At 42.3% G+C, this 26,762-nt stretch overlaps 1 protein-coding gene across 2 annotated transcripts; it reads left to right on the top strand.

The window, feature by feature from the left end:
• The first annotated feature begins 513 nt into the window (after positions 1-513).
• On the top strand, positions 514-26,744 carry slc39a10 (solute carrier family 39 member 10). 2 transcript variants are annotated; one of them, XM_084545529.1, is made up of 11 exons: positions 514-547; positions 7,365-7,445; positions 10,080-11,246; positions 11,896-12,073; positions 19,129-19,304; positions 20,386-20,550; positions 20,760-20,868; positions 20,940-21,239; positions 21,765-21,845; positions 23,761-23,951; positions 24,128-26,744. In XM_084545529.1, exons 3-11 carry the CDS (start codon positions 10,101-10,103, stop codon positions 24,278-24,280), a joined length of 2,499 nt encoding a protein of 832 aa, XP_084401655.1. In that variant the 5' UTR covers positions 514-547; positions 7,365-7,445; positions 10,080-10,100; the 3' UTR covers positions 24,281-26,744. The 2 variants fall into 2 exon arrangements, with proteins under 2 accessions (XP_084401655.1, XP_084401656.1); XM_084545530.1 differs by lacking the exon at positions 514-547 and having other exon boundaries at positions 6,752-7,445.
• The last annotated feature ends 18 nt before the right edge of the window (positions 26,745-26,762 follow it).

Genomic DNA, 26,762 nt, shown 5'->3' with positions numbered 1-26,762 from the left:
AAATTTATGAGTAGTTTTAGAACTTTCATAATTTGAATTGAATCCCTTATTTGTGTTTTGCACATTCGAGTTGATTTTTGCTATGAGGATTAAACTAGTTTAAATGTATTTATTTTTTTCCTTTAATAAAAGTAAAAAATAATCTCTTTTGTTACGCAGGAAATTTACATACACCATGTAAGTAACAAACGCTTATTGTCAGAGCAAAGGTCGTGGACTCATCATGAACACACAAACGATATGTAATGAGGGTGTTTTCGGTTGATGACGGCTTTGTTCCCTGCGGGGTTAGTTACTCATTGCTGTCTTAACATCTTTTCCTTAGATAGTCATATGACAGCCCAGGCACAGTTTGGCGGAAAGAAACGTCAGTGCTTTCTTGAGTGCACTGCGCACATCGCGCAGACTATCGGCCCGCCCCTGCCGGGACACTACGGAAACTGCGCGAGCCGCCTTTGTGAATGAGCTCAACTTTGGTGCGTAAAGCAGACTGGATTTTTTTTTTTGGTACCGAGCGGAGAGGAGATGCACACGGCACTCGAGTGAGGTAACTATATAAAAAAAACCCATTTGTTATCATTCACTCCCACAACATGGACCCGAGCAGCGTTTGCTACGGCGTGTAGATGTTATTAACCACTGTTGTGAACATTTATGTGTAAATATTACACGGCATATGAACCGCGCCTCTTTGTAGACTCTAAGCTAATTTCCTGTGAGTCGTCTGCTAGCTAACGTTAGCTGCTGGAATTGTCGCCTGGAATTGTAGCATTAGCTTTAGCCTGCCCGAAAGGGGCGACTGTCAGCACAATTGCACTGGCTGGCTTTGGTTTTGTACCAAGCTGTCACATATTTGGGGGCTTCGCATATTGGCAGCTTATTGTGTTCTGGTGAACTAATTTATTTCCGTCTGTTTAAACGCTGCCGTGTTTGAGTCACGTCTCAATGACGCGGAAGAAGCTCGGTGTGGTTTTGTGCGTACCACGTGTAGTCGTCCAGCTTCCCTCCGTAGAGTCCATTGATAACGGATGGGCGGTATCGCTGCTGTCTGTACAACCGTAACTCCACGACGCTAACTTGTGTGCGTTCATTTATATTCTCTTATCTTATTGCATTTGTTACATTGTGGAGTATTCCCGAATAAATCCACTTTGATGAGCTTGATTCTAAGTCCGCATGAATAATTATTGCTTAGATGCATATAGTCTGCATCATTGACCATGCAGACTGACCCCTGTTCTAGCACATCTGTTGGTACAACTGTAATAGTGATTAGCAACGTGTTCACGCAGAAAAAAGTTCCACACAGGCAGTCTTTTTAACCTTACTCTGCAATGTTAAAATGTCTTGACTTGAATTTGAAAGACATGTGTAGGTTGTGTATTTTCTAAAATGTCCTCGTATTGTCCTTAATTGATTTACGAACTCAAAGTGTCAGAATGTAAGCAATGATTTGCAGACAAGTGTGGCAAGGTCACAAGACTTTCGTAGTCTGCTGTCTTCCCTCTTGTAAACGTTGTCTGAAGTAAAGGTTGATCCCGTCCACTGGCATTTTTGTTTTTATTATAACACTTAAAAATGTGGTGCATCGATAAACAAAATATGCTGTCCACTGTTATTTTTGTTTTCCACTGTGTATGTCTGTGAAGGTTCCCTGTCGTCCACGTAATGGTGTATCAAAAAACAAAGCTGACACAAGGCCAACCGGACGTGTGGTGTTTAGTGAAAATGTTATGCTACTTCTTTAGTTCTTCTGTAGAAAGACACACTTCCTGGGGGGAAAAAGTTGTCACCGCTTGTTAAACTAAACAAATAGGTACAGGCCTCTTATTGGATAATTACTGCATGGGTGATTATCTTTCAACTGGCAACAAGTTATTTAACCCCTGCTGATGTAATGTGTAGTTTCTCATTTCTTAAACAACCATGTTGAAAGACACACCCCATGGTCGTGGAAAAGATGTTAGTCTGTTTGAGAAGGGTCAAATCATCGGCATGCATCAAGCAGAGAAAACATCTAAGGAGACTCGGGGTTGCCTGTGGGGATAGTGTTATGATCTGGGGTTGCTGCAGTTGCTCAGGTCTGGGTTCAGCAACATCATGTGCCCAAAGTGATTTCAGCTGACTACCTGAATATACTGAATGACCAGGTTATTCCATCAATGGATTTTTTTTTTCTTCCCTGATGGCACGGACATATTTTAAAGATGACAATGCCAGGATATATACTGTACACATTTTACCACAGTGAATAAAGGTGGCTCACCTGGTACCTGGATCACTCAGCAGTCGTATATGAATTCACTGAATTTCAATTTGTGCAGAGTGTGAAATTTGCTGCCTATGTGCAGACATAATGCACAGTAATTTATGTCTCTATTTTGGTCCATCCTGATGAATTTTATTATATTGCTAGTTCGCAGCAAAGTGTATTTAAAATTACGGCCTGCAGTTAACTTTTATCTTTCAATCACTCCGATATAATGGGGTTTTATAGGCATACAGCGAGAGAAAATGATTTGTGTTGTGTCTATAATCAGTTTCGGAATTTTCTACTGACTAGATCATATCATTCTTTAGTAAAGTTGTCGCTTAACATACATTGTGTGGGTTTGACTAGGTATTAAAGGGGAAAATAAGTATGCTGGAGAGGTTGGCGCTTTGCCATTCCCACCATAGTCCCTCTTCTTATCCACTCTGCCTCTGTTCTTGTCTGCCACATAATGTGCCATTCCAGGAACTGGTGTGAAGTGGCAGAGGGTCATGAAGCCCTCCAACCAAGAGTCGGCATTGATCCAGATTTACGGTCTACACTTCTCCTGGGCGAAGTGCCTGTACATATTACAAGGCAGAATCTGTAATGTTGTTTTGCAACTGGTTTAAATGCCTTAAAATGCAAGATGTTTTGCCAGAGGCAGGAAACTGTGTATTGATTTTCTGTAGCCACGATACTTTTCCAGATTTATTCCCTGTAGGCCTTTTTCCATCTCTAACACAACAAGTTGCAAGAAATCTTACAGGGAGTTTGCCTGGTCCTGCCTACTTTACTGTTGTGTTTTTTTTTTTGTTTTTTTTTCCAAGCTTATGTGTTAAATCTCAGCTGCAATCTTGGTAGCATTTCCAAACATTTTTAACAGTCAGTGTTGTGAATTCTTGAACACAGTCTGTGCGTTTGGATGGCACACAATGTTCATACAGCCATAGAATAGCAGTATAATTCACCACGGGTGCTTACTGGAAGTTCCTGTTTCTCTTGGATAAATGTGGGGGCTTTCCAAAGACCGTTGCCATGCTTATACCCTACACTTCAACTAAGAGATCCTCCACAACCATTAATGAGTCTCTACATAGAGTTACACTCTGATGGAACAAGAGGACAGAGGGACCTGAATGAGAAAGAGCTGTTGAATTATCCTGAATTTTACTACCTAAAATGGGTCAAACTACATGTTCCCATAATGCAGTCAATACCTTATTTTGTTGGAACTCCCCAGTGCATTAAATCCCCATGCTTTTCTGTCATCATGGCCTTAGCACACAAATTGTCACAAATTGTCACAAATTAGCAGTCTTGAAACCAAAATGATATGACCCTGTATATACCTTTAGAGTCATTTTCTCAGAACTGACAAAGCTCCTCCAGCGAAATAGAAAACATTTAGGGGCCACTTCTTGAATACAACATCATGTAGCTTGAAAGTAAGGCTTAAAGATTTGAACTAAAGACTCGCTTTGTGTTATGCGTTCAGGATGCTTACGGGGCTCAATGCATGCAAATGTGGCTTTTATAAACCGTAACAAACTCCAAAGTTCATATGATTTAATCTCAGGATGTACTGTGGCATGATTGTTAGGTATGGCAGTGTTGGAAAAGAGCATCTGGATTCAGTAAACAGATGTGAGTGCATGAATTTGTCAGCTGTGTATTACATAAGAAACATACTTTTCATATCAGTACTCACTCTGGCTTCAATGTGCAGAAAATGCGTCTCGTCTTTGTTTACCATAAAATCAAAGAAAGACCCCCAAAAAACTAGTGTGATGAACAAGCCAAGAGTTACCTAAAAATGTTTTTTTTTTGTATTGTGTAACCACACCTTGATATATCACAGTAAAACAAACTTCCTTAAAGTTAATGTAGTTGCCACTTGTTACCTTCTAATAAGACTTTTGTAAACAAGGACCTTACCAGGTGTATTGGTTTTAGGGCTCAGTCTGTTCTACAGCTGACACCTTACCTACACCAATGCTGGTTACAGTATATTTATGCAGTCACGGAATTGTCTGTACAGTCTTAATCCTGTTTACATTGGCGTCCTGTGCTTGTTTGAAGAATATCATTCAAATTAGTTAAATTAAACAATTCATATTGACATTGTGCTAAAAGTAGATGTTTGAAGACTGCTAGTGGAAACTGGTTTAGGTGACTCCTCCAAGAACTTTAGAGTAGAACCATCATTATTGAGGCCACACCTGGCCTAAGAGCAACGTTTATGTAGACATTTTAGTGTAGTTGAAGTCAGTACATCAGAATCCTCTCCGCGTCGCAGACATGTGAAAAGCCTCCACACATACAGCTGCTGACATTTCCCCTTTTCGCCACCACTCCACTGACGTGGCCTAACATTTACTGCAGTATTTCAAGATATTCCCTTGAACAACTCCATATCTGTGTTTACCAAACATAACATAGATAAATAGATAGATGGATACTTTATTGATCCTGAAGGAAATTCAACATGTTGAGTAAATTGACAGTTTGGTGTCTTTTGTTGGGATTTTACAATACATTGGTCTAATTTCAGGAAGACATTATTAGGTAGCCTGGACAGAAAGCATGACTGTAAGCCTGTAGAACGAGGCATGGCTCAGGGCTGACATTAAGTGAGGGATGGCTTAAAATTGTTGTCACAACTTTGTGAGCAACAAACACTGCCAAAAACTCACTTGTTCAAATCAAGGAAAAATTGTAGAATGAGCACTACACATGTACACCCCCCCCCCCCCCCCCAGGTCAGGTGGTTGATCCTGGACACATCTCCCTGACTGCTCAAACACGCAGACACACAAATTCCCTCCCTGTGCCTTGCCGCCTCCCTGAACAAATTAGTTAAGTCACTGGACTCAGTCTGTTTTACTTATGTTGTGCTGGTGTCAACATTTTTTTTTACTGCTGTGGGGTGAACTCCTGTCCATTTTTTGTCTTCCTGACTAGAGGTAAGCATCAGCCTGTGTTTTGTCAAAGTGTCGTTACTATGATACCTGCACAGTGTATTGCTCAGCAGATTGTTCTGTTTACTTGCCTGTGTCAAGCCTAGTCTTGCGATCTTAAAATCTTTCGCGCTGTGATGAACTCGTTTCCAGGCCACAGAGTATCAGCAATGCACCTGCGTCTTTTTTGTACTGCCGTTCCCTGACTCTGCCTGCAGATTTCATGGCTATAAACAGCTAAAACAGCAGCTTTGTATATGTGGCTCGGTGGCTTCAACCTGATAAACCTGACCTTGATATTTTGTTTATGGCCATGCAAAGGGCTGTTTGAGTTTAAGAAGTTTAGGGAAGTTGTGGCCTGTTTTGAATTTGATTTCTTTGCAACTGCATGTGTCACGACAGCCCGCAGCCTAATTTCAAACCCCGCAGTAATGCTGGGTATTTGCTTAAACATATGTTGTGTCAGCCTTGTTTTCTCAGTAGATTTGTTTTTCTTGCAAGGTGTTTTGCAGCAGCAGTGGGTGGTTGTCAACGTCCAATATGTCCATAACCGTGAAGCATATACTTGTTTGTCCTTCTTGAGGACTGTTAGTCTAAGCTGTAACAATGTGTTGCAGTAAGTGAGACATTACCACATTAATGTGGTAATGTCTCACTGTGTAACCTCAGGCCTGCCTTAGAAGCAGTGATGTGTGAGCTGAAAACAGTTTACAGGCTATCATGTTTGTAGCTGTCTTTGGTGGTTGTCAACAGTTCCACTTGGAATTCAGGTGTGTCTTATGTTTCTTATTTTGTTTTCTGACTTTCCTGAATCGCACAGCAACAGACCGTGTTCCTTCAAGCTTTCCACAGACCATCTGCCGGGAGTTGGGTCCATGTGGCAGCTGACATCTGGCCTCTCTTGCGTGCCCCAGGCCTTACTAAGAAAATCTCCACAAAGGCATATTTTTTATTTTTCTATCTTAAGAACAGATTCTGTTCTCACTCCCCACCTTTGATCAAAAGGTGGAGGCTTAATCCTCTCTGATTTAACCATCACAGATCTGGGAAACTGCCTCACCTTTTATGAGGATCTATCACATTTCAAGAGCTCAAAATATCAAGTCCTTGGGAAATCATATGTACATTTAAAGATTTTTAAGTTCAGCTGCATTTCTTTGGAGTTCACTAATCATTGGTTTCACTGGTGTTTTTGTATTAGCAACAAGCAACGTACTTGTTTTGTAATGGTAAACATGAGCCTTTTCGTTGCATATCTTGAATACCAGGATAGATTTTATTTTTGTTTCAGCTTCCCTGCAGACATCTGCTTAATACAGAAATGAGAAGGATGTGTATGGTCGTGTGAGAATCATATGAAGCACCTTAGGGGTTAGTCTTTTTTTCCCCCCTCAAAGGAATAACAGTGTGTCTTTTGTCATGAACAACTTAGAAAATATATGAGAGAATGTTTTCATAGTAATGTGTGCAGAAATGTTTGAGGGAAATGAGAGAAATATGACTTATAAGTGTTATATACACCAATCAGGTCTCTCTTGTTCCTCCTAAACGGTTGTGACTCATCAGAGAATGGACATGGACCTTCTGAGGGTGTCCTGTGGCGTCTGATAACGGAATGTTGATAGTGGGGGCCTTTGGGTCCTATGGGTTGAGGGGAGGGGCCTCCGTGGATTATCTCACAGATACTTGATCAGTTTGGGATCTAGTGAATTTGGAGGCCAGGTCAACACCTTGTGCTGTTCTTCATGTTTATTGAGTTGCTCCTAAGCCGTTTTTGTGTGTGTGTCTGTGTCAGGCTGCATCCTGCTGGGGATGGCTGCTGCCATCAAGGAGTGTCTATGCTATGGGGTGGGGGTGCCTGGTCTGGTCTAGGTGGGTGCTACATATCTAAGTAACATCCACATGAATGTCAGGTCCAAAAGTTTCCCAGCAGAACATTGAATTGTCACAAGATGGTCAATGTTGTTCACTTCTCCTGTCAGTGGTCATAATGTTAACTCTTTGTTGCTATGATCTCCCTGTGAAGACAAACTAATACTTAGTGGTGACTACAGACATTACTCACCTCTTCTAACAACCTAGTCTTTCACTTAACTTGTTTTTAAAGCCAAAGTCTAAATTTTACTTGTCTGTCTGCTTTAATATTTTTCCAGAGTGCCAGTTTCAGAAGAGTTGCCAAAACCCCGAATATTGTTACACCAGGACTGGGGGCCTAGCAGGAGAAAAAGCATTCGGTGAGTGATCAGGCTTTTCTGTTTTGTAGTGTAATGATGGGATTATTTGGTTGTCTTGTGGTGTGATTACATCTCTGACAACCCTATGAAATCTGTTTCAGTTTCTTCATTTATTGGAATATTGTAATAAAAAACTTAGTTTCAAGTTTGAGGAAAAACTCATGAAATTAATTTCCAACGCTTATGTTTTGCATTAGTTTGTGTAACGCACAATTAAAATAGAGATTCCCTTGTTTTCATTAAAGGCAAGACACAACAAAGACTCTAATCAATAAACAATGCAGACTCTGTTGGTGCTTAGAGGGTGTGCTCTTAAAACTAGGTCCTGCCTGTGCCTCAACCTATCTGCTGTGAGGTTCATAGGTCACTGCTGTCTCATGTTTATAAACACTGTCTTATCGACAGCGGCGAAGTAGGATTGTAACCGCATTTAATGTCGGCAGCCTTGAGTCAGAACACTATCATTCACTTGTTGGTCAAACTTTAATTTCACACACCACTCCTCCAAGAACACACAGCGGTAAGTCGCCTCATTGTTAGTTTCTAAAGTTAATTTTAAATCAGAATGAAGGCAGTGTTGTGTTATGAAGCCAGTTTCATTTTTCATGGTTTCAGAGTATTCATGCTATGTTTGAGGTCTCTTGAAGGTGTTGGATTGTGAGCAATGTTGGGTCAGCTGTTGCTTTTTTATTCCTTTATTTCTGTGCTGTAATTTCTTTGCAGAAATTGTAGCAACAGCAATAATCCTTGAATGAATTTGCATTTTAATCACAAATGTCCATTATTTGGCATTACATTTCCAAGGAGTATAAAATACTGAACATTACTTTTAAGCACGTTCTGATCTTGTTATATGGGGAAAAGGAACTCCATTATGTGATGACAGTTATGAGCTGATAAGATATTGATGTCATCGGCACAGTGATGAAGGCTTTGATGAATAAACAATGGCTTTGTCTCAGCTTTGATGGAAATGTTTCCTCTGTAAACTGTTTTACGAATACGGTATAGTATCCATCCATTAGGAAGGATTCATTGGATGGGATGATTTTTCATTGTATATTGTGTATATGTGTTTTATCTCATGTACATATAGAGATCATGTTCCCTGTATTGTTTGTAGCCTGTGTGCAGCACCTTTACCCGGAACAACAAACCTCCCCCAGGAACAATAAAATGAAATAGTTTGTTGAGTAAATCACTCTAGATTGGTGGATTGTTCTTTGCTTTAACACAAAAACTGAGTTTGTCCTGTTTTTAAAGTTGAAAGCAAGGCTCTAATAATCTCTAAGCTGATTAGATTGTTTTGTCTTTTACGCTCAGCTTTTGCTTACACAGAGAGAAATGTATGTCGTTATACTGTGATATTTTTGTTGTTGTTGCTCATACTAGTCTCAGTGTGCATTCTGTTTTTACGAGCCTTGACAGCTGTGAGGAGGATCTATCGCCCTCGTTTTTTAGAGTATCTGTTGTCCACGCAACATGAATCCTATCCGACTATTTCCCCATGATGTGCGTGCTGTAAATCCATCCTCATCTGACCTCTCTTTACTCCACTCCGCCCCCACCCCTCACGCATCAACTGCCCACGGGCTTCACAAGAGACCTTATGAGGATCATTTGACTGGAATGATATTGCTGCCTCAGGCTTTTTAAAGTGGGGGGAAAACAAACAATATGTTACACAATTCTCAGTAGAGAGTTTATTGTGCTCCAGAAGGCTCCCTGATTCAGTTATTAGATCTGTTATTCTAAGCTAAAGGTAGCAGCTCTGAATGTTGGATTTATCTGTGATGTGCAGGCTTATTATCCTAATTCATTTTATGTTTCCTTCAAATTACGTGTGAACTGCTGCTAACCCTGCTACACTGCAAGATGTCAGTGTCTCACTACATCATATCTAATGTTTATATCTTCCATACAAGCTCTGCAGTGAAAAGCTACTGCTTGCCTCTTGTTTTTGATATATAAAACATGATTTTTTACTCTACTCCAAAATATATTATTCTTCACAAGTTTAAAGTAGTTGTGTAAGAGTATACTGTTACATAGGGCAACTTTTTTTTAAATTGTTATTATATAGCAAAAAGACTTTTGTTTCGCTAATAAAGATACAAATTGATTTATGCTGATGCACTTAAGCTTAACTCGAAATAAATGAACTCTCAAATTATCAAATAGTGCCAATGTGCTCTTAAAACACGAGAACTGAATCAAGATAAACTTTGGTCACAATGACTGGGATAAGACATACAATCTGTCGAAACCTATATAGTTTTTTATGTTTAAAATAATTTTGAGCTGTTAATATACTGTTGCTCTGTAAGCTGACTGCCTACAGGACAACAATAATCCAAAGGATGTTTTAAACTGTTATTGCATTAAGTCCCAGATGGAATAATGAACTCCATGGACCACTTGTCGGCAACATAAACTCAGGAGGAAAGACACAGTCTGAATGATGCTTACTTGGTTGTGTAAGATGTATATATGTAATCATTTATTTGTATTATATTGTAGGTTCCATCAGTGCATAGTTGAATAGAACATCCTTGTTCATTCTCACAAGACAAATTTCTCTCATCACTATGAGAAAATACTGATACAAATTCTGGTGCTGTTCTGTTTTTGCAGGGGACGAGAAGTGAGGGGACAATGCGAGTCCACGTGCACACCAAGTTCTGTTTCCTGTGTGTGCTCACCTTTCTCTTCCATCAGTGCAACCACTGCCATGGAGAAGGACACAGCCATCAGCATGCCGACCACAACCATGCTGACCACAACCACGCCCACAACGACCTGCAAATTTCTGAGGCTCCGTACGTAAGAGGAGCCACTGCGTCCCCAGTGTCCAATAGTCTTCAAGGGGACAGTCTAGAGGAGGAGCAACGCTTCTACATCCAACAACTGTTCAGACGCTATGGTCAGAAGGGCCGGTTAGATTTCCAGGGATTTCAGAGTCTGCTTTATAGTTTGGGTCTGGGAGAGGTGAAGGTGGTAAATGTGGATCATGAGGATCTGGGCCATGATCATGTAGCCCACCTCGACCTGTTGGATGTGCAGGAGGGGCTACACTCACATTCATCCACCAAAGAAGGCAATAGCCACCAGCATGAGCATGGTCACCCACACCAGAAGCCAGGTTCCCACCGTCCACACACAGAAGGAAATCCCACAGGGTGCAGCCAGACTACTGCTGCCAGCCCAGCTGTTGGTGCACCCACAAAACATGACCATAAACATGAACACGATCATGACCACGACCATGACCACAATCACGACCATGACCACAATCACGACCATGACCACAATCACGATCATGACCACAATCACGATCATGGTCATGAGCAGGTACAGCCTGCTACCAACAAGAATCTGTCTTCTGAAACTCATAATGACCACAGTGATCATGAACATGACCACGATCATGGTGGTCATCAAGTGCAGCCAAGCACAGACATCACTCCCAAACAGGAACGGCTGCCCTCTACCCCCTTGGAGCCCTCCCAAGTCCCTCAGAGGCTACACTCCTCTCCTGCCCCAACAGAAAGCCGGCCCAAGAAGCCCAGAAAGCCAGCAAGAGTCAGAGGACATCAGGGGCGAAATAAAACTCCTCCCCTCACACCTCCGTCTGATAACCATGACCACAACCATGAACACAGCCATGACCATGATCACAAACATGGACATGGCCATTCTCGTAAAGATAAGAGAGAAGCACCAGGAGGGCTGACAGCAACCACTTTCCCAGGCCCTGCGCTGTCCGGACATCCAAATGGATTGTCACATCAGCACGAGGAGGTACTGCAGTTTAGGAACTTGTTTATCTTTTTGTAGTAGTATTTTATACGATATTCATTATAGTAATATTGCATTAATGATCAGGGCATTAGTACAATGAATTATTGTCAGTATATTTGCCTCTCCTGTTACTTCCCAAATTACTTTAGCTGTCAAAAAGAATCAATTTTCATCGATTATTTTTCAAAACGTCGGATTAGTCTTTCTGTTTGGCATGGCAGAGCCTTGCAGGAGCATAATCAGTTCCCGGTGGAGCGACTCCAGACCAACCTTCCGCCATAAAAAATGGGGAAGGTGGGGAAGTTTGTTTGGCTTCAAGACGACCAACCACCATCATTCATTCTCCAATACAATTACAGACTCTTCCAAGTTTAGAGGGCCTGAGAGTATTTGATACTCTTAATAATTTTATGTAGTGTATCAATTTAACACAATAGTTTTGCAGTTCAATTCAATTCAATTCAATTTTATTTATATAGCGTCAATAACAATACAAATCGTCTCAAGACGCTTTACAAAAACCCGGCCTGGAACCCCCAGAGCAAGCCTGAAGGCAACGGTGGCAAGGAAAAACTCCCTTTTGTGTTGTCATGTGGTCAGTGCTTTATAGTCTTAAATTTTACATTCCTGCATTTCTTTTTCTCTCCAGTGTTTGAACATTACTCAGCTCCTCGCCTATTACGGCCTGAATCCCGAATCCCTCATCTCTCCCAGCCAGTTCACCTATCTGTGTCCCGCCTTACTCTATCAGATAGATAGTCGCGTCTGCATCCGCCATTATCACCAGATGGACGTGGAGCAGGAAGCCTTGGAGCCTGTCAGTTCTGGTAAGAGCCAAGTATCTTATTGATCCAGTCCATTTTGATAAGAGATGAAGACGTAGAAACCAACAAACACTAATGTCATAAAGTGTTAAATGTCTTAAGTGCTGATGATCTCACATGTGATTTACCCTATATTTTGGGTGGCATTTATAAGGTTTGGCAGGGAGACCAGTCTTCTGCATTAAACTAACCTTGCCAAAAGATCACTGGTAGAAGTACAGTCACATTTCGATCACAGTCCATCTAGTTTGAGTGGTGTTGGGTCAGTTCTAATACACCAGTAATATCATCACCACTGCCAGTTTACACACATTTTAGAAGGTACAATGACTGAAGCATCATTTAAACCCTGAATGTCATTACATTAAATTAAAATAATGGAGTAATTCACAGTAAAGTGACCAGGTTTGATGAAAAAAATAACTAAGTCTCTAGTGCCATCAGCTGAAGGAAATACCTATCTTCATAAGCGAGACCACTGAGACTCCACCATAAACCATCATCTTGATACTATCAGGATGTATAACATTGAGCTCCTCTCTTGGGGTTGAGTGGCAGACCTGCATAATAGAATGTTTATTTGAAACAATCTAATGATGATAATTGAAGTCAACCAGGAATTAGAGCTGTTATCCCTGGGGCTTGGCCACTATTGGTTCCTCCATCTTTTCTTATTTACAGTGCTCTGGTAGAGCTGTCCCTCTGTGAGTGAGGATTGCTTTTCTTCTTATTTCTGCTTTTCTTCTCATTTCTGCTTCCCAGAGCTGCAGAGCAAACACTCACAAGAGAGTAGTTCAAACACTGACTCTAGTTTTAAAACAGGATGCTGAAAGTGAGTGCAAAACGTCTTAGTAATTTGAGAGCAAATTGCATGCTGTCTCTGTGAGAAGTTAATTAACTTTTATTTACACATTTCTGAAAAGCTGCAAATCCTGAGTCATATTTACAGCCGTACGTTTCAGGAAGCCGCTAAATGTAACCAGTCTTCTCCTGTGTGCATTTTGTAACTGTACAGAAACAGTCAGTGAAAAAAAAAAAAACAGATTTTCAGCCAATTTTTGTATGTCCTGGTGTGTAAACTGCCATTAAATAGTTTCATCCTCAATCTCAGCTTCTGTTGTAGGTATGGAAAGCTAAAATAAGCAGGCATGGCTTTATTAGCTCTCCAAATGTTGGTTAAAAAAATGTGTATGTCGTTCTGAATGCAGCAAGCAATTATTACAATTATTCAGCGCAATTATTATTGAATTCAGTCTTTCAGTCAATCACAAGTCCCAGTGAGCATACGCATAGCTAATGGCCATCAGCTGGAGTTGATAGACAGCAAATGCATTAAGAGAGTTGATTAACGTGGCCTGCCCCACTAATAGGCGGTTTAGCTTTCAAATTGATGAAGAAGAACACAGACCCCAGTGCCGTAGCTGACGTGCACCTCCCCAAGAAATGTAACTACGCACCGTGGCGACGCAGACCCCAAGAGCTGTGATTGGTCCGCTTGGTAGTAGCGTGTTTCCGCATTATTATTTCTGGCTGCTTCTCCATCTCCGCAATTTTCTAATTGGTTGACTGAGGAGATTCGGAGATACAAACATTTGTGTGATTGGTATTCTACAAAATTTCGGCTAAAGTTTCTGTCGCCATTGTCGAAAGTGAAGCAGGAAGTAGCGACAAAAATTAACCCGACTGGCAAAAAAGACACAACGCTAACTAGTGTTTGGGTGGCGTTTTTACAGAGCAAGACAAACTGACGAGCGCACAAGTATAAATGACTCGCTCCGGCGTTGACTTTGTGCATAGATTATGGCATCTTTGTCCTACAGTATTCTAAATGAGCCTTAAGGTGCATGCGCCAGAAGTCACCCAGGAAGATATAAAAGTGTTTTTTTGTTTATTCACAAGCTGATAAAATTAGTGTCGAATGAGCAGGTGGTCAGTTTGCTTCATCCAGCCACCCTTCTACATGTGATACACGCTTTACAACAGGATCATGCACCCCTCTAAATGCAGCACAAAAAGAGCATTTTGTCCATGACAACGTGCTCTTGTTGTCAAATGATTTTAGTTGCCATGACAGTGAACAAATGCTCCTATCATGTGCTGAACATTTTGAAAACGTAAAAAGAACTTTCTGTGTTCCTTTCTCCTTTCCGTTTGTATTCTAATCACATGCCTGAATCAATAAGGTACAAAAAGCCAGAAATTAAAGAGGCTGAATGATGAGCTATAAAAAAAAAAAAGAAAAAAAAAGAAGAAGAAGAAGGAGGTTAATGTTAAGCCCTGCTCTGGGACCTCATTGTGCCTCTAGGGTTATGACAATGCAAATTTCAAAATCACAGGGTTTTAGAGTTAATGACTTACAGGTCGTAATATAAAACTCATAAAGCCATAAAAACAAATCAAACCAGGACTGGTAATCTAAGTTTCTCCACACAAAAAAAGCAAACCACACACTGGACTGCAGAGTTTTGGTGCTTTTTCTTAATTTTATGCTACACTACTGCGTGTGTATATCAGTGGGAAGAGTTTGTAAATCTCTCAGAGCCATCTAGAAAGAAAAATGTATTATGAACCTGGATAATAACTCTTGACAGTGTTCCATTTACACCTTTTAAATTGATTTATTCTTATGTTCTGTATTGTGCTTGTATAATTATGTTTTATTTTTAATTTAAATTAAGCAAAGTAGGCAAGAAGTTGGTGAGCTTTATATACTGGGCAACACCACAAGTGTGGAGTCAGAGGAAGCTCTACATAACCTGAGTTTGTTTTTAATTAGAAGTAGAAAATACCATTTATGTCAAATGCAGTACTGTAAGTGGCTGCTGAAAAAACAGCAGCCACTTAAGTTCTGTTGTGCGGTTGGAGGAATTCCCTAAATGTACACCCTCTTAAATCTTTAATTATTAAACACACACTCCCCTCTAGAGAAACCTGTATCACATGTGCCTCAGGCAGCAGCGTGGCACCACTGAAAACAGTCATAAAAATTGTAATGATGACGAGGAAGACTGCACAAACAAGTCAAAAGGGCAGCAATGGCTCCTCATTAGTGGAAAACTAGAGGCGAGATATTCTGAAATGGTGCACCATAGACTTTACCACACACTGCAGAGCTGCCTCTCATTTCCCTCCTGCTGGCATCCATGGGGGAACTCAGAAAATTTGCAGTTTGTTTCTTTCTGGTCCCCACTCCCCCTCTTTTTGCGCTGTGCCAATTAGGAGAGCCTAAGCGACACCCCGAGCCATTTTTCTGAGCCATGGCTCGCAGGAGATATGTAATTGGAGAGAAGACACACACCAGTTGGTCTCCTTCTCTTCTCTTATGCTCCCTTATCACTGCCTTCAATCGCCCTCCTGCTAACCCCTGCCCACTTCTACGTCTACGCACACACTCGCACAAAACCACAACTGCATAAAGGTAATGAGATAGAGAAGTAAATGAGCTGCATGAGTGTAAGAACCTGCGGTGATTCAGTGATGGACTGTCTGGCTGATATACAGTTGCCTCTCAGGGTTACACGGTGTTCCGCCTGATGGCGACAAATAAGAAAGAAGCCAACTGGAAAACCTTTACTTTTGTAAGGCACATTGAAAATAGTGGTAACAATAAAATGAGAAAGTGAGGGTTATTAAAGCCACTTTTTAACTACGATCAGAAAATGATTTTATTCAGTTTGTCCATCTTAAAGATGAGACTCTCTACATGTATACCTAATACTTTCAGTAAACTGGAAATGGAAAGACACGTGATTCTATTCTGCTGCTAAATATATGAAAATGAGAGAATATCTATGCTTTTATGGAGAACAGGGCAATGTATCAGCCAGTGAGGGTTTAGCAAAAAGAAAGATTATAGTGGTCATATGAAAACAGGCTGTCACATTGGTCCTACTGTCTTAAAACATGTAGCAGCTTACTGACTGTCTCACTCAGACAAAACACTAGTGAAGTGTTTCACTGTACCTTTTAAAACTACTTTAAGGTTCTCGTGAACTGTAGGTAAATTCATTTTGTTGCATAATTAATTCACACATGTTCTGTGATTTGACCTTTGATCTGCTGTAACAACATTCTTGGGCAAAAATGGGTAAAGGAAACCAGTCATTTCAGCTGCAAGTTCAGTTTCAAAGCTCTGCCAGATGGTTTTCTCAACAAGAACCTTGTTATTTACATGTACTGACTGAGTTACCACCTGAGTACTCTGAGTCCACCACTTACTGGCCCAGAATAACACACATTTGCACAAATCAAACCCGTTTGTCCGGAACCATATCCCTTTAATCTGCATTTAGAACTGATAAAAGTAGCTGCAACTAATTTGAGATTAATCGTGTCATGTGATAAATCGCAGTTAGATATTTAATCTTTTGACTGCTCTAATAATTAATAAATAAACACTGAGGACTCTATTTTTGTGAACCCATCTGCACAGCACAGATCACAGCATGTATGCCCTGCCCAGTTTACTTAAGGTGTGTCCAACATACTTTTGCAATTTTTGTGGGTTGACAACCTTCTGTGTGCAGTTGAGTCCAGAATCACTGCATTACAAGTGCGTGTCTTTGAAGCTGTGACAGTCACAGCCAATCATTGCCACTATATTCATTCCATTTCAACTCAGGGATGTGTCAGTTTGAGAGAGTGTTTCCCTCTCAGTAAATATATTGTTACCAGGGTCACGCAGAGATTCAAATATGAAAACAGCAGCTTGAAGATATGACCACGGGCAGAAGAGTTTGTTATTTTTACTTTTATATTTTACTTGTCTTTATCAAGTACAGCGTTTGTATGTGGAGGCACAATACTGGCATTTACTGTATGTCATCCAGTGTAGACTATATACAGTATTTTGGGATTGAACTAAATACTAAACATCTTTAAGTCTCTTCCTCCATGGGTCTGTTACCTGAGCCAGGCGGCTGTGATGGTCTTAAACTATGAGTAGTGAGGTGTGATTGTTGCCTTCTGACACTTCTGATAATCACCTTTCAAAATGTTGTGATATAAACCTGGTCCTGGTAATAATCCACAAATAGACGGGGATTTATAAATTAAACTACAACATTTAACCCCTGCCTCTCGCCCGATGACAGCTGGGATAGGCTCCAGCAGACCCCCGTGACCCTTAACAGGACTAAACGGGTATAGAAGATGAATGAATGAATGAATGAACTACAACATTTAATCTGACCAGTGTCTATTACATGGTGGTGGTTCATCATGAGAGGGATCATTGTAATTAAAAATGTGGAGTTCCATTCATTAATTTGGCCAAACTCATTAAAAACGGAAACACCAGGACAGGATTGGCAAGAACAAACGGAACTGAGGATAAAGTCTAGTTGATCTTTGAGTTTTCTTCGGACAGTTTGAACTGTTTTCATAGTAATGAGCATTCCTGCTGATTTGCAGAAACTGTTTCTGAGGTTTTTCACCTTTAATCTGAGTCTATGCAGCTGTCAGTAGGGGTGAACATGTTGCACCTTATAGTCTGAATTCAGATAGCTCAAAGAGTTCCAGTGCTCAGCCTTTGCCTGCATGTGAATGTCACTGCACTGTCAGAAGGTTTGTCTTGTTCCGTAAAAGAAATGTCAGCAAGTAAATAAATCACTCAGATTACAGATGCCAAATTTAAAGAGAGTCTGAATAATTGAGTGCAGAAACACAACAAACGTAGATGCTGTTAGACTGTACTCCCCAACATCATAAGTGCCTCCTATTTTTGTCACGGCTTCAGAGAACACATGTTAATTCACAATGAGTGTCAGGGGTTTGAAGAGCCATCTTCCCAAAAGCTGATGACAAGTTCCAGTGTACTGAGCGTCAGGACCTGCCTCTTTAGTTAAAATACGTCCCCCAGGAGGAACTGCAGCCTCCTGTTTTCTGAGTGGCGAGACTGGTGCCTCGGGAGATACGTTTTTTAATCCTGCAGCTGGATAATGGTAGAGGAACAGCTTGAGTCAGTCTCTCTAAAGACCACTCTGTCAGGCATGAGACGCGTTTCAGATCATCTCTTCAAAAGCGACACCACCTGGGGCCGATTAGATGAGGAGAGCAAGTGTGCCTGCCGGTGTGATTTTACTGTTATTAGTCATTTTTTTTCTTTCTGGCAATGTGTCACCTCTGGTATATTTGTTTATATGAATTAGGCCCTATCAGAGCTCAGTGATTTGACTAATGGTGACAAAAATCTAATGGTTAAATAAGTTGCATGGTTAACGTTTTTGCCAGGAAATATAGAACCAGTAGGTTTCTAAGTGTTAGATGTTAATTATCCATAGAGTGGTAAATAGTTGGAGGGCTATTTGCTGTGACCTCCAGGACAATATTTACTGAACAACAGTTGATTGTGTTGTTTCATACTTCTGAAATACATCACTGAAGTCAATTGTCTGTAAGATGTGCATTACATGCAGACATCGTTTTAGTCAATAGATGTCCTTTTGTTGAACATCAGCAGTGAGTGACCCAGCTCCGCTTTAGCAAACACAGTTCCAGCTTTGGTCTGACATTGAATTTCATACTACATTAAACATTTTGTCATCTTTGACGAGAGAATCTCCAACTTTTTTTCCTCACTCGTTCCTGTGCAGTTTTGAAGTGCGTCCTGGACTGACAGCTGGACTGACAGTTTAAATGATAGTGTACCTTTCCCACTCTCTCTCTTGTGCTTCGTGTCTCAGGACTGTGGCCTTGAATGAAAAATGAGACGAGCAGAAATCTGCTGAAATGTCACATCATGTTTTTTGCTTCAGGCATCATGTGTCATCACAAGGACACATGGATTGAAAACCTCTGGAGGATACTTTCCTTCACTTGCGAACATGGTGGGGAAAGGTCCTTCAGCCAGGCACTGAACGGTGATAAAACTGCAGCCGTTAGTGTTTTTGTTACTACAAATGTAGCTGGTTGCCTCATCAGGAAAACATTTGATTCATCAATACAGGTGTTTAGTTTCTATTAACTTTTTTACGGACGTCTGCAGTTCAGACGACTGCTGTAAAATAAAGAATCTTTCTCGTATTTCATCTGTTTTCTCTCTGTTTTTCTCTCTGCAGTGTGGGTCTGGTTGTGGGGCTTTGTGTCCATCACCATCATCAGCCTGCTTTCTCTACTGGGGGTGGTGCTCGTGCCCATCCTCAAGCAGTCCTGCTTCAAGTTCCTGCTCACCTTCCTGGTAGCGCTGGCAGTGGGCACGCTCAGTGGCGATGCTCTTCTTCACCTGCTGCCTCATGTGAGTGCACCACACTAATGTACACTGGAACAAACCCTTCTGTAGTGTAAGAACACTCAGCTTTATTAGGTCCACTTGTACAACCTACTGCAATTCAGTACAAAGTATTTTAAGAACCCAGATGCTTGACACAGCAGACAAAATACTGACTCATCCTGAACATGGCCGCTCTACTCACCTGTTAGCTGTCTAGAAAGAATTCCAGCCCTGTCAGAACATTCAAATAAGACTGCTGCAGAGACAATTACAGAAACTGCTCACAGGCCCACCTGGAGATATATTATTATCTATTTCTACATTACAAGTCAGGTCTTCTGGAGACCTGAGGCCTTACTTAGTTAAAGATTTGTCTTCAGATTAGAAGCAGAGTCATCCCGTTCTCAGGATTTAACTCACTTGTCCATCACCTCTCCATTTCCAAGCGCACAGGAGAACTATTGTCCAGCATGTGCCAGCAGCTACTTCCAACAAATTGAAGCTCTCAGCTCATGCCAGTGTTTGGTTTGTTCATTCTGGGCTGTGGCAGAAGCATGGTGGGCTCTGTGGTAGAGGACCTGCTCTCTATTGAGATATGACAGGCTCATTAAAAGATAGTAAAACACAGTTATTTGTGATTAGACACTAATGAAAACTAATTCCATTTCTTTTAATACATCCTACACACTGGACCAATTAGACCCTGAGGCTTCCTAACAAAGAATTTGGCACCAAGTTTTAATAACTCCAAAATGTACGCATGGCACTTTGTCTAAATCGTAGGAATAAGAATTAGCGAAGACATTTTGACATGCGTCTGATAAAACATAACTGAATATCTAAACATTTTGGACACAAGAGTCTCATGTCTTTTGGGAATCTTGTGATGGCCGGCAATGAGCTACGACCTAGTTCTTTTTAATGATGCTGGAACTTCCAAATCCCTGTCCCCCTTTCAGTAAACTGTCTCGGTCACCAGGTCACCGTGTGTGCTGTGACAGTCACACAGTTTCCTCTGCTTCACACACACTGATTGTTCTGAGGTGATAAATGTGAGCTTCTCATCTGCCTCTCAGTCACTCTGTGTTCCTCTTCCTACCTACAGTCTCAAGGGCACCACGACCACAGCGAACACGGGTCAAGCCACGACACTGATCTGGTAACAGCCTTTGATGGAGTGTGGAAGGGGCTAACAGCTTTGGCCGGCATCTACCTCCTCTTCATCATTGAACACTGCATTGGCATGTTTAAGCACTACAAGGACCAAAGGGTAAGACGACCACGACCCAGCTGCTGCTGATGGACCGGGCTGAACGTTACAAGCTATTACTAATTCTCCCAGCATTTGACTTTCTCTGTTGTTTTCCTTGAGTTCAGTTCTTGTTGACATTGATTATTCCGAGGTCACAAAGTGTAAGAAATTCTTGACATGCAATGAATGTCTGTGGATTGATCGTAAAATTGTATCATTGCTCACAGGGCATGAAGAAGGTGAACGAGGAGGGAAAGATTGGCAGGAAGTTGTCAGATCACAAGTTAAATCGGCGCTCTGATGCAGAGTGGCTGCACCTGAAGCCGCTCAGTGAAGGTGAGAGATGTTCAGCCATGCAGCAGCTTTATGTTTGTGGCTGTCACTATAACCTTTCCCGTCTTCTTCAGACCCTGACAGCACGGTTATCTCCTGCGACAACGGTCACAATGACACGCAGTGCACAGAGCTCCAGACGGCAGAATCTCCCACCAACAAGACGCCGCTGGCATCCGCAGACCCTCACTCGTCTCCCACCAAGGAGAACGGTCGTAAAGCCAAGCAGCACACGCACGGACACGGACACGGACACTCTCACGGAGGAAACTGTCACTCAGACCAGGAGATGAAGGACGCCGGCATAGCCAGCATTGCCTGGATGGTCATCATGGGAGATGGCATGCATAACTTTAGTGACGGCCTTGCTATAGGTAACGAGTTCTGAGCTTCCTCTGGGTCCTCTGTAGCTTAATAAAACCTCCAACAACCTCTAGGAAGTTCAAGTAGATTTACTTCAAGTCTTCAAGTGGCAACATAACCGACATTACTATTATACTGCCTTTAAAGACTTTGCTCTCTTGCCAAGAGTTTGAAGAGAAAGTTGACGGCATTCAATATGCTAAATATGAATCAGCATTCAGTTAGCCTAGCTTAGCACACAGACTTAGATCTAGCCTGGTTCTCTTTAACAGTAAATTAAAAGAGACTTTGGTTGTTTAGTCCGTACAAAAACCTGTGTGTATACAGATGCATTGTCCATGTAAAGGTAATTAAGAGCCAGGTCATTGCTCGTCAGGGATCAGGAACTTCCTGCAGGCTTAGCATCATTGTGGCTTTCAGCAGGAAGTCACTGCATGTTGAACCGTTACCACTGTTTCCAGTCTTTCTGCTGAAAGTCTTGTATGAGAGTGGTGTCTGTCTTCATGTAACTCCAGCTTTCTCACCTGTCTCTGCAGGCGCAGCATTCAGTGCCAACCTGACGGGAGGCATCAGCACGTCAGTGGCTGTTTTCTGCCACGAATTACCTCATGAACTTGGTAAGTGCACCAAGAGAAAGGGTCCAAACACAAGCCAGTCATTTACTCCCTACACACTCGACGCGACACAATTCATTCATTCAACAAGTGGAACAAAGCGGTAGTTTGAAGGCTTTGTTTTGCATGAGGCAGTGATTTAAACACTGAGCATCATTATGTGAACTAAAAACAGAGTCTCGTGGGCGTCTGTCCCTTAAAACCTAAACCAGCAGTGTCAACAACCGTTGGTCTCCTTTTCACTCAAGAATAATGTACTTTGTTCCGAATGAGTGGCTTTTGTCTGACAGCAGTGAGATGACTTGTCAGTGTCTGTCAGTGGAGGTGATGCACCTTGCCTGGGACACATCGTTCTATACAGTCAGATTAGAAGATGGTACAGCTGCCGGTGCGCTCATTTGCATTCAGTCTGTCGTCTCAGAGGACCCCTTTGATTCAGTCTGATTCAGCAGCAGTGAACAGTTTTGTTCTGCCTTGTTTTTTGTTTTTTTTGCTCTCCTCTGCCTGTTTGTTTGTAGTGAGAGGAAGAGAGTGGGGTGGAAAAGACACACAATGGGCCCATCCACAGCAGATCAGCACTGAGGATGTGTCTTCAGTGCCTGCCTCGTTTGTAAGCTTGATGAATAGAGTAGTGTCAATTACAGCGGAGTGCGAACCGGTGACTTATTGCCATGGTTTGTCTGGCTGCTCCCCCTTGTGTTGATCAACAGGATTCTGTCCTCTTAATGTTGTCTTTAGGCTTAAAATTAGGAAGCATGTGGGGAAGAGTGGTGGAGCTCATTTTAACTAATGCTGCAGAATGCTACTTCAAAGTGTGTCATTCTGGGAGGCGTCATAAGAACAAGAAGGCCCAGGGCTTTGATTCTTCTCCAACATTTTTGTCCTTTATTGCTATTTTTGCTCAGTTGTGCTTGAGTTTCCAGATGGCTAACTGCAGCCCTGAAGTCCTGTCTCTAGCACACAGTGAAGATATCCGAGATCACTCTCTTTGTCGCCGTGTAATTTCACATTTCCTGTTGAGTCTGCGCCTGCTCTTCAGCGGCACTTGCTGTCGTGCTCCCCCCCCCCCCCCCCCCGCCAGGCCGCTTGTCAGACAAACCCAGCAGTTTGACAAGTGCACCTCTCAGCTCCTCCTGAACACAAAAGCCGTCCCCGACTGGCAGCTGGATGGAAAAGATGATGATTATGAGGGTTCTTTAACCGCCCAGAGTGAAGCTAATTGGCAGAGATGGGTGTGTTAATTGCAGTAGATGAGGCGGCGGCAGGCGTGTCTGAGTGTCTGACGGATTGGAACCGGGGAGGCAGGAAACACCGGAGTAAGTTGAAGAGGGCAGGAAAAAAAAAAACGGCAGTGATGTGAGGTGCGCGCAGACCGTCTCTCTTTAACTTCTCCCCTCTTTTCTCCGGGGTTGATTGATGGATGAGAGCAGAGTGGTAATATATTCATTGAGGTAATTAGCGAGGAAAAGAGGCCGCTTGTTACACGGCGCAGGAAATGTAGGCCACCCCCCTTCTCAGTATTCATCTCTCTCCAAATCCAGGGCGTTTCCGCTGAGACTTGGGCCTCTCCCTGCATTTGGCACGGCAATGATTGAAGAGGGTAGAGAGGCTACGGCATGCATGTGTAATCAGAAGTGCATCAGAGGGGAGTTCAAGATACATTTCTTAGAAAGTGCAGCTCTGTTTTTCACCTACATGAAGACTGACTGAGGTGTGCGTGTGTCGGGAAGGACAGAAGAAATGAAAGAAAGTAAACAGAAATTGGACGTACGGCTTCACAGCGGCAGCTTCCTATCGCTTTTACGTTTCCTAAACAGCTCGTGAACGACCACTCTGTTCATGAAGCTCGATGTAAGGATGTGTTTCAGGAGCAGGCGTCAGTAATGGCGTTTAAATGACTGTGTTCTCTGGCTGACAGGTGACTTTGCGGTGCTGCTGAAAGCTGGGATGTCAGTGAAGCAGGCCATCGTCTACAATCTGCTGTCCGCCCTCATGGCCTACGTTGGCATGGTGATTGGCACCGCTGTGGGCCAGTACACTCACAATGTCACCAACTGGATCTTCGCCATCACAGCTGGCATGTTCCTGTATGTGGCTCTGGTGGATATGGTGAGTTGGCACGGCGCGCTCCACAGCCCGCAAAGTGCTCATTGTCCCCCAATAACAGCAGCTTAACTTTCACGTCTCCTCTCTCACACCGCCAGTCTCTCTGCTTCCCGATCTGCGACGCTTATTCCAGAAAGGCTCGTGTCTGATCCTGACTGCTTGTTTTGTTTCTTTCATAGCTGCCAGAGATGCTTCACGGGGACAGTGAGGAGCACAAGCGCTGCCAGCTGGGACATTTCATCCTGCAGAACCTGGGCATGCTGACCGGGTTCGGCATCATGCTGCTCATCGCCATCTTCGAAGACCAGATCGTTTTTGATTTTGGTTTTTGACAGAGGAAGTGAAGGAGGAGAGAGGCAGGTGTATCAGTGTTGTCCTTCTTGGCCTTAACATGCTTTGTTTGCAACGTAACGGCCCAGTCTTGCATGCGATGTGCATCTCGTTCACAGCCCGTGCCTCATTCCGAACATGCAGTGGTAGCTTAACCATATCCCACCACTCTGCTAGTGATGTTTACACTCTGCTCCTCCATCACCCTCTCCTGTCATTCCCAATCTCTGTGCTCCTTGTGAAGCAGAAGAGGTCGAATGACAGAAGAGTGAAGCGGAGCACACCTCCTCTGCTCTGAACCAGTAAACTCCACCTATAAAAAAAAAAAAAAAAAGAGCCGCAGCTAGTGAGGCGGTGCAGGGAGTGTGTTCCTGCGGAGAGGCAGCTGTCACGGCCCAACTGCTCACCACCCATCCATCATCACCTGGTGTTAGTGTGTTGTCGTTGTGTGCCCCCCCCTCCACCACCTTCCTTGTGTGTCATCCAGTCTGTGTTGTGTCCCATCATCCATGTCTCATACGTCTGCGCTGTGTGTTCCACCTGCCATCCATCACCACCTTTAGATGTCATCACGTTGTGCATGAAACGCCTCTATGCCAAGCCCCGGCCACTGGAGCAGCCCCCACAGCTGCACCGTACACCTCGGCTCCGTTTGCTAGCTGCTCCTGCCAGAAGGAACCCTTTAGCTCATGTCACTTCACCTGCACAATGTGTCGACAGCTTCTACACTGCAGTGTCAAAATAGAAAGTGTTCCCCTGGCTGTACTTGTCTGAATGGCACACTGTTGTTTTTTTTTTGTTTGTTTGTTTGTTTATTTTGCTGCAGATTTCTTCAGTTATACCTTAACAGTTTTGTTGTTAGATTTTTTTTGCAAACTATTAATCCTTTAGCTGGTAGCGATAACTGCTGCTAACACAGCTGCCAAAGCCTTCACAAATGAGCATTTACAGTAATCAGTGTTTTTTCTGTTTAGGAACTAGATGTCACAAATGTCTGACCAATTTCTTTTGTAAAGGTTTGACAATCTGTAGCCAAGAGAGACATATTATTGTTAGGCCTTTGTGTCTGATCTTTCTTTGTAAGGATTCAAAATGTGATTTCAGATGAACTCGTTTTTCCTTTTTAGTGTTTACTATCCTAAAAGGTGCTTTGACCAACCAGACCATTGGGACGTTTAATGAGAGTAGGAGGATCAGTTGACACACCATTGCCCATTTTTTAATTTACTGTAAATACTTTGAGGTCTCTATAGCGTCAGTAGTTATACAAATAAAAGCAAATTTTTGTTCCTGCTAATATTCTCAAGGTACTTTTGACAAAGAATGAATTCTCATCCTGACAATCTGAGACAGACAAAGCAAAAGAAGCACACTCAGTGTCACAGCAGAAGATTATAGCGTCTGCTTTCAGAAGTCCCTGCACTTGTAACGGATGATTAAACAAGTAATCTAACCAGAGCACAAATATTATTTGTGTGAATATTTTTACAAACATTCCTGAATGTTTTTTGGGGGTGTACTTCATAGTCACTCTTCTACCTGTGCCAGAAGTGGCCACAGTGTGGTTTCTCAGTGGCTGGTGCTTGATGCCGCCCTTCCTCCTCCCCCTCCTCTTCCTCCTCCTCCTCCCCCCACCTCGCCCTGACATTCCATTGGCTGTTCTGCGGCTCACGTGCTAAAGCTACCTGACCTAGCTTCAGCTGCTGGAGCACACAGATGTGTGTGACTTCATTTATCCTGTCACTGTGTGACATCCATCGTCTGTGTCTTAACTGGCTGTAAGTCATCGTCGGTCACATTGAACTCATGTCATCGATCTGACTGAATCATGCATGAAGCATGAGTGAAACGGTACAGACATTGTGTTGAGTGTAAAAAAAAAAAGTTTCATTCTTTGTACTACAAAGTTAAAATGCTGAAAAGTTTTGTTACTTTTTAAATTATCTGTGTGTAAAGAAGATTGTGGGAAATTCTTTGGAGTGTAGTGTAACGTAGCGCTACGAGCCTGTTTTTTGTTTTCTAAAAGAAATGATGCAGTTGTGGGAGCATGCAAGTCATCATCATCATGATATTGTATCTTTTTATTTTATGTTCCTATTTAATGACCTGAATGTATTTTAATTCTAACATCAAATGAAGCTCTTTAAAAAGTTGAGTTCACATTTCTTTAGTCGTTTCCTATTCATTGAATGTGCTCTGTATGTTTCTGGGTCCTTTTAAAATCAAATCTAAACTGGCCTGTGGAGAGAGTGAGACTCAGTGACACTATACCCCAAAGCTTTCCTACCTGTTTATTGGGCAAAAAAAAAAAAAAACTACCTGCAAAATGAGTCCATGATCATTTTTGCTTTGTTATATGTACATTTGTTTAGTGATCTGGATATAAAATGCAAAATGTGACATCCTTGCTGTTTGCCTGTCTTTGCATTGTCCCCATTACAAAAGAAGAATAAACTCTGGAAAGATCCTGGACTCTTGATCTCT

This window comes from Chelon labrosus, assembly GCF_963514085.1.
Source record: "Chelon labrosus genome assembly, chromosome: 5".
Taxonomy (NCBI): domain Eukaryota; kingdom Metazoa; phylum Chordata; class Actinopteri; order Mugiliformes; family Mugilidae; genus Chelon; species Chelon labrosus.
This window is presented reverse-complemented; position numbering and strand designations above follow the sequence as displayed.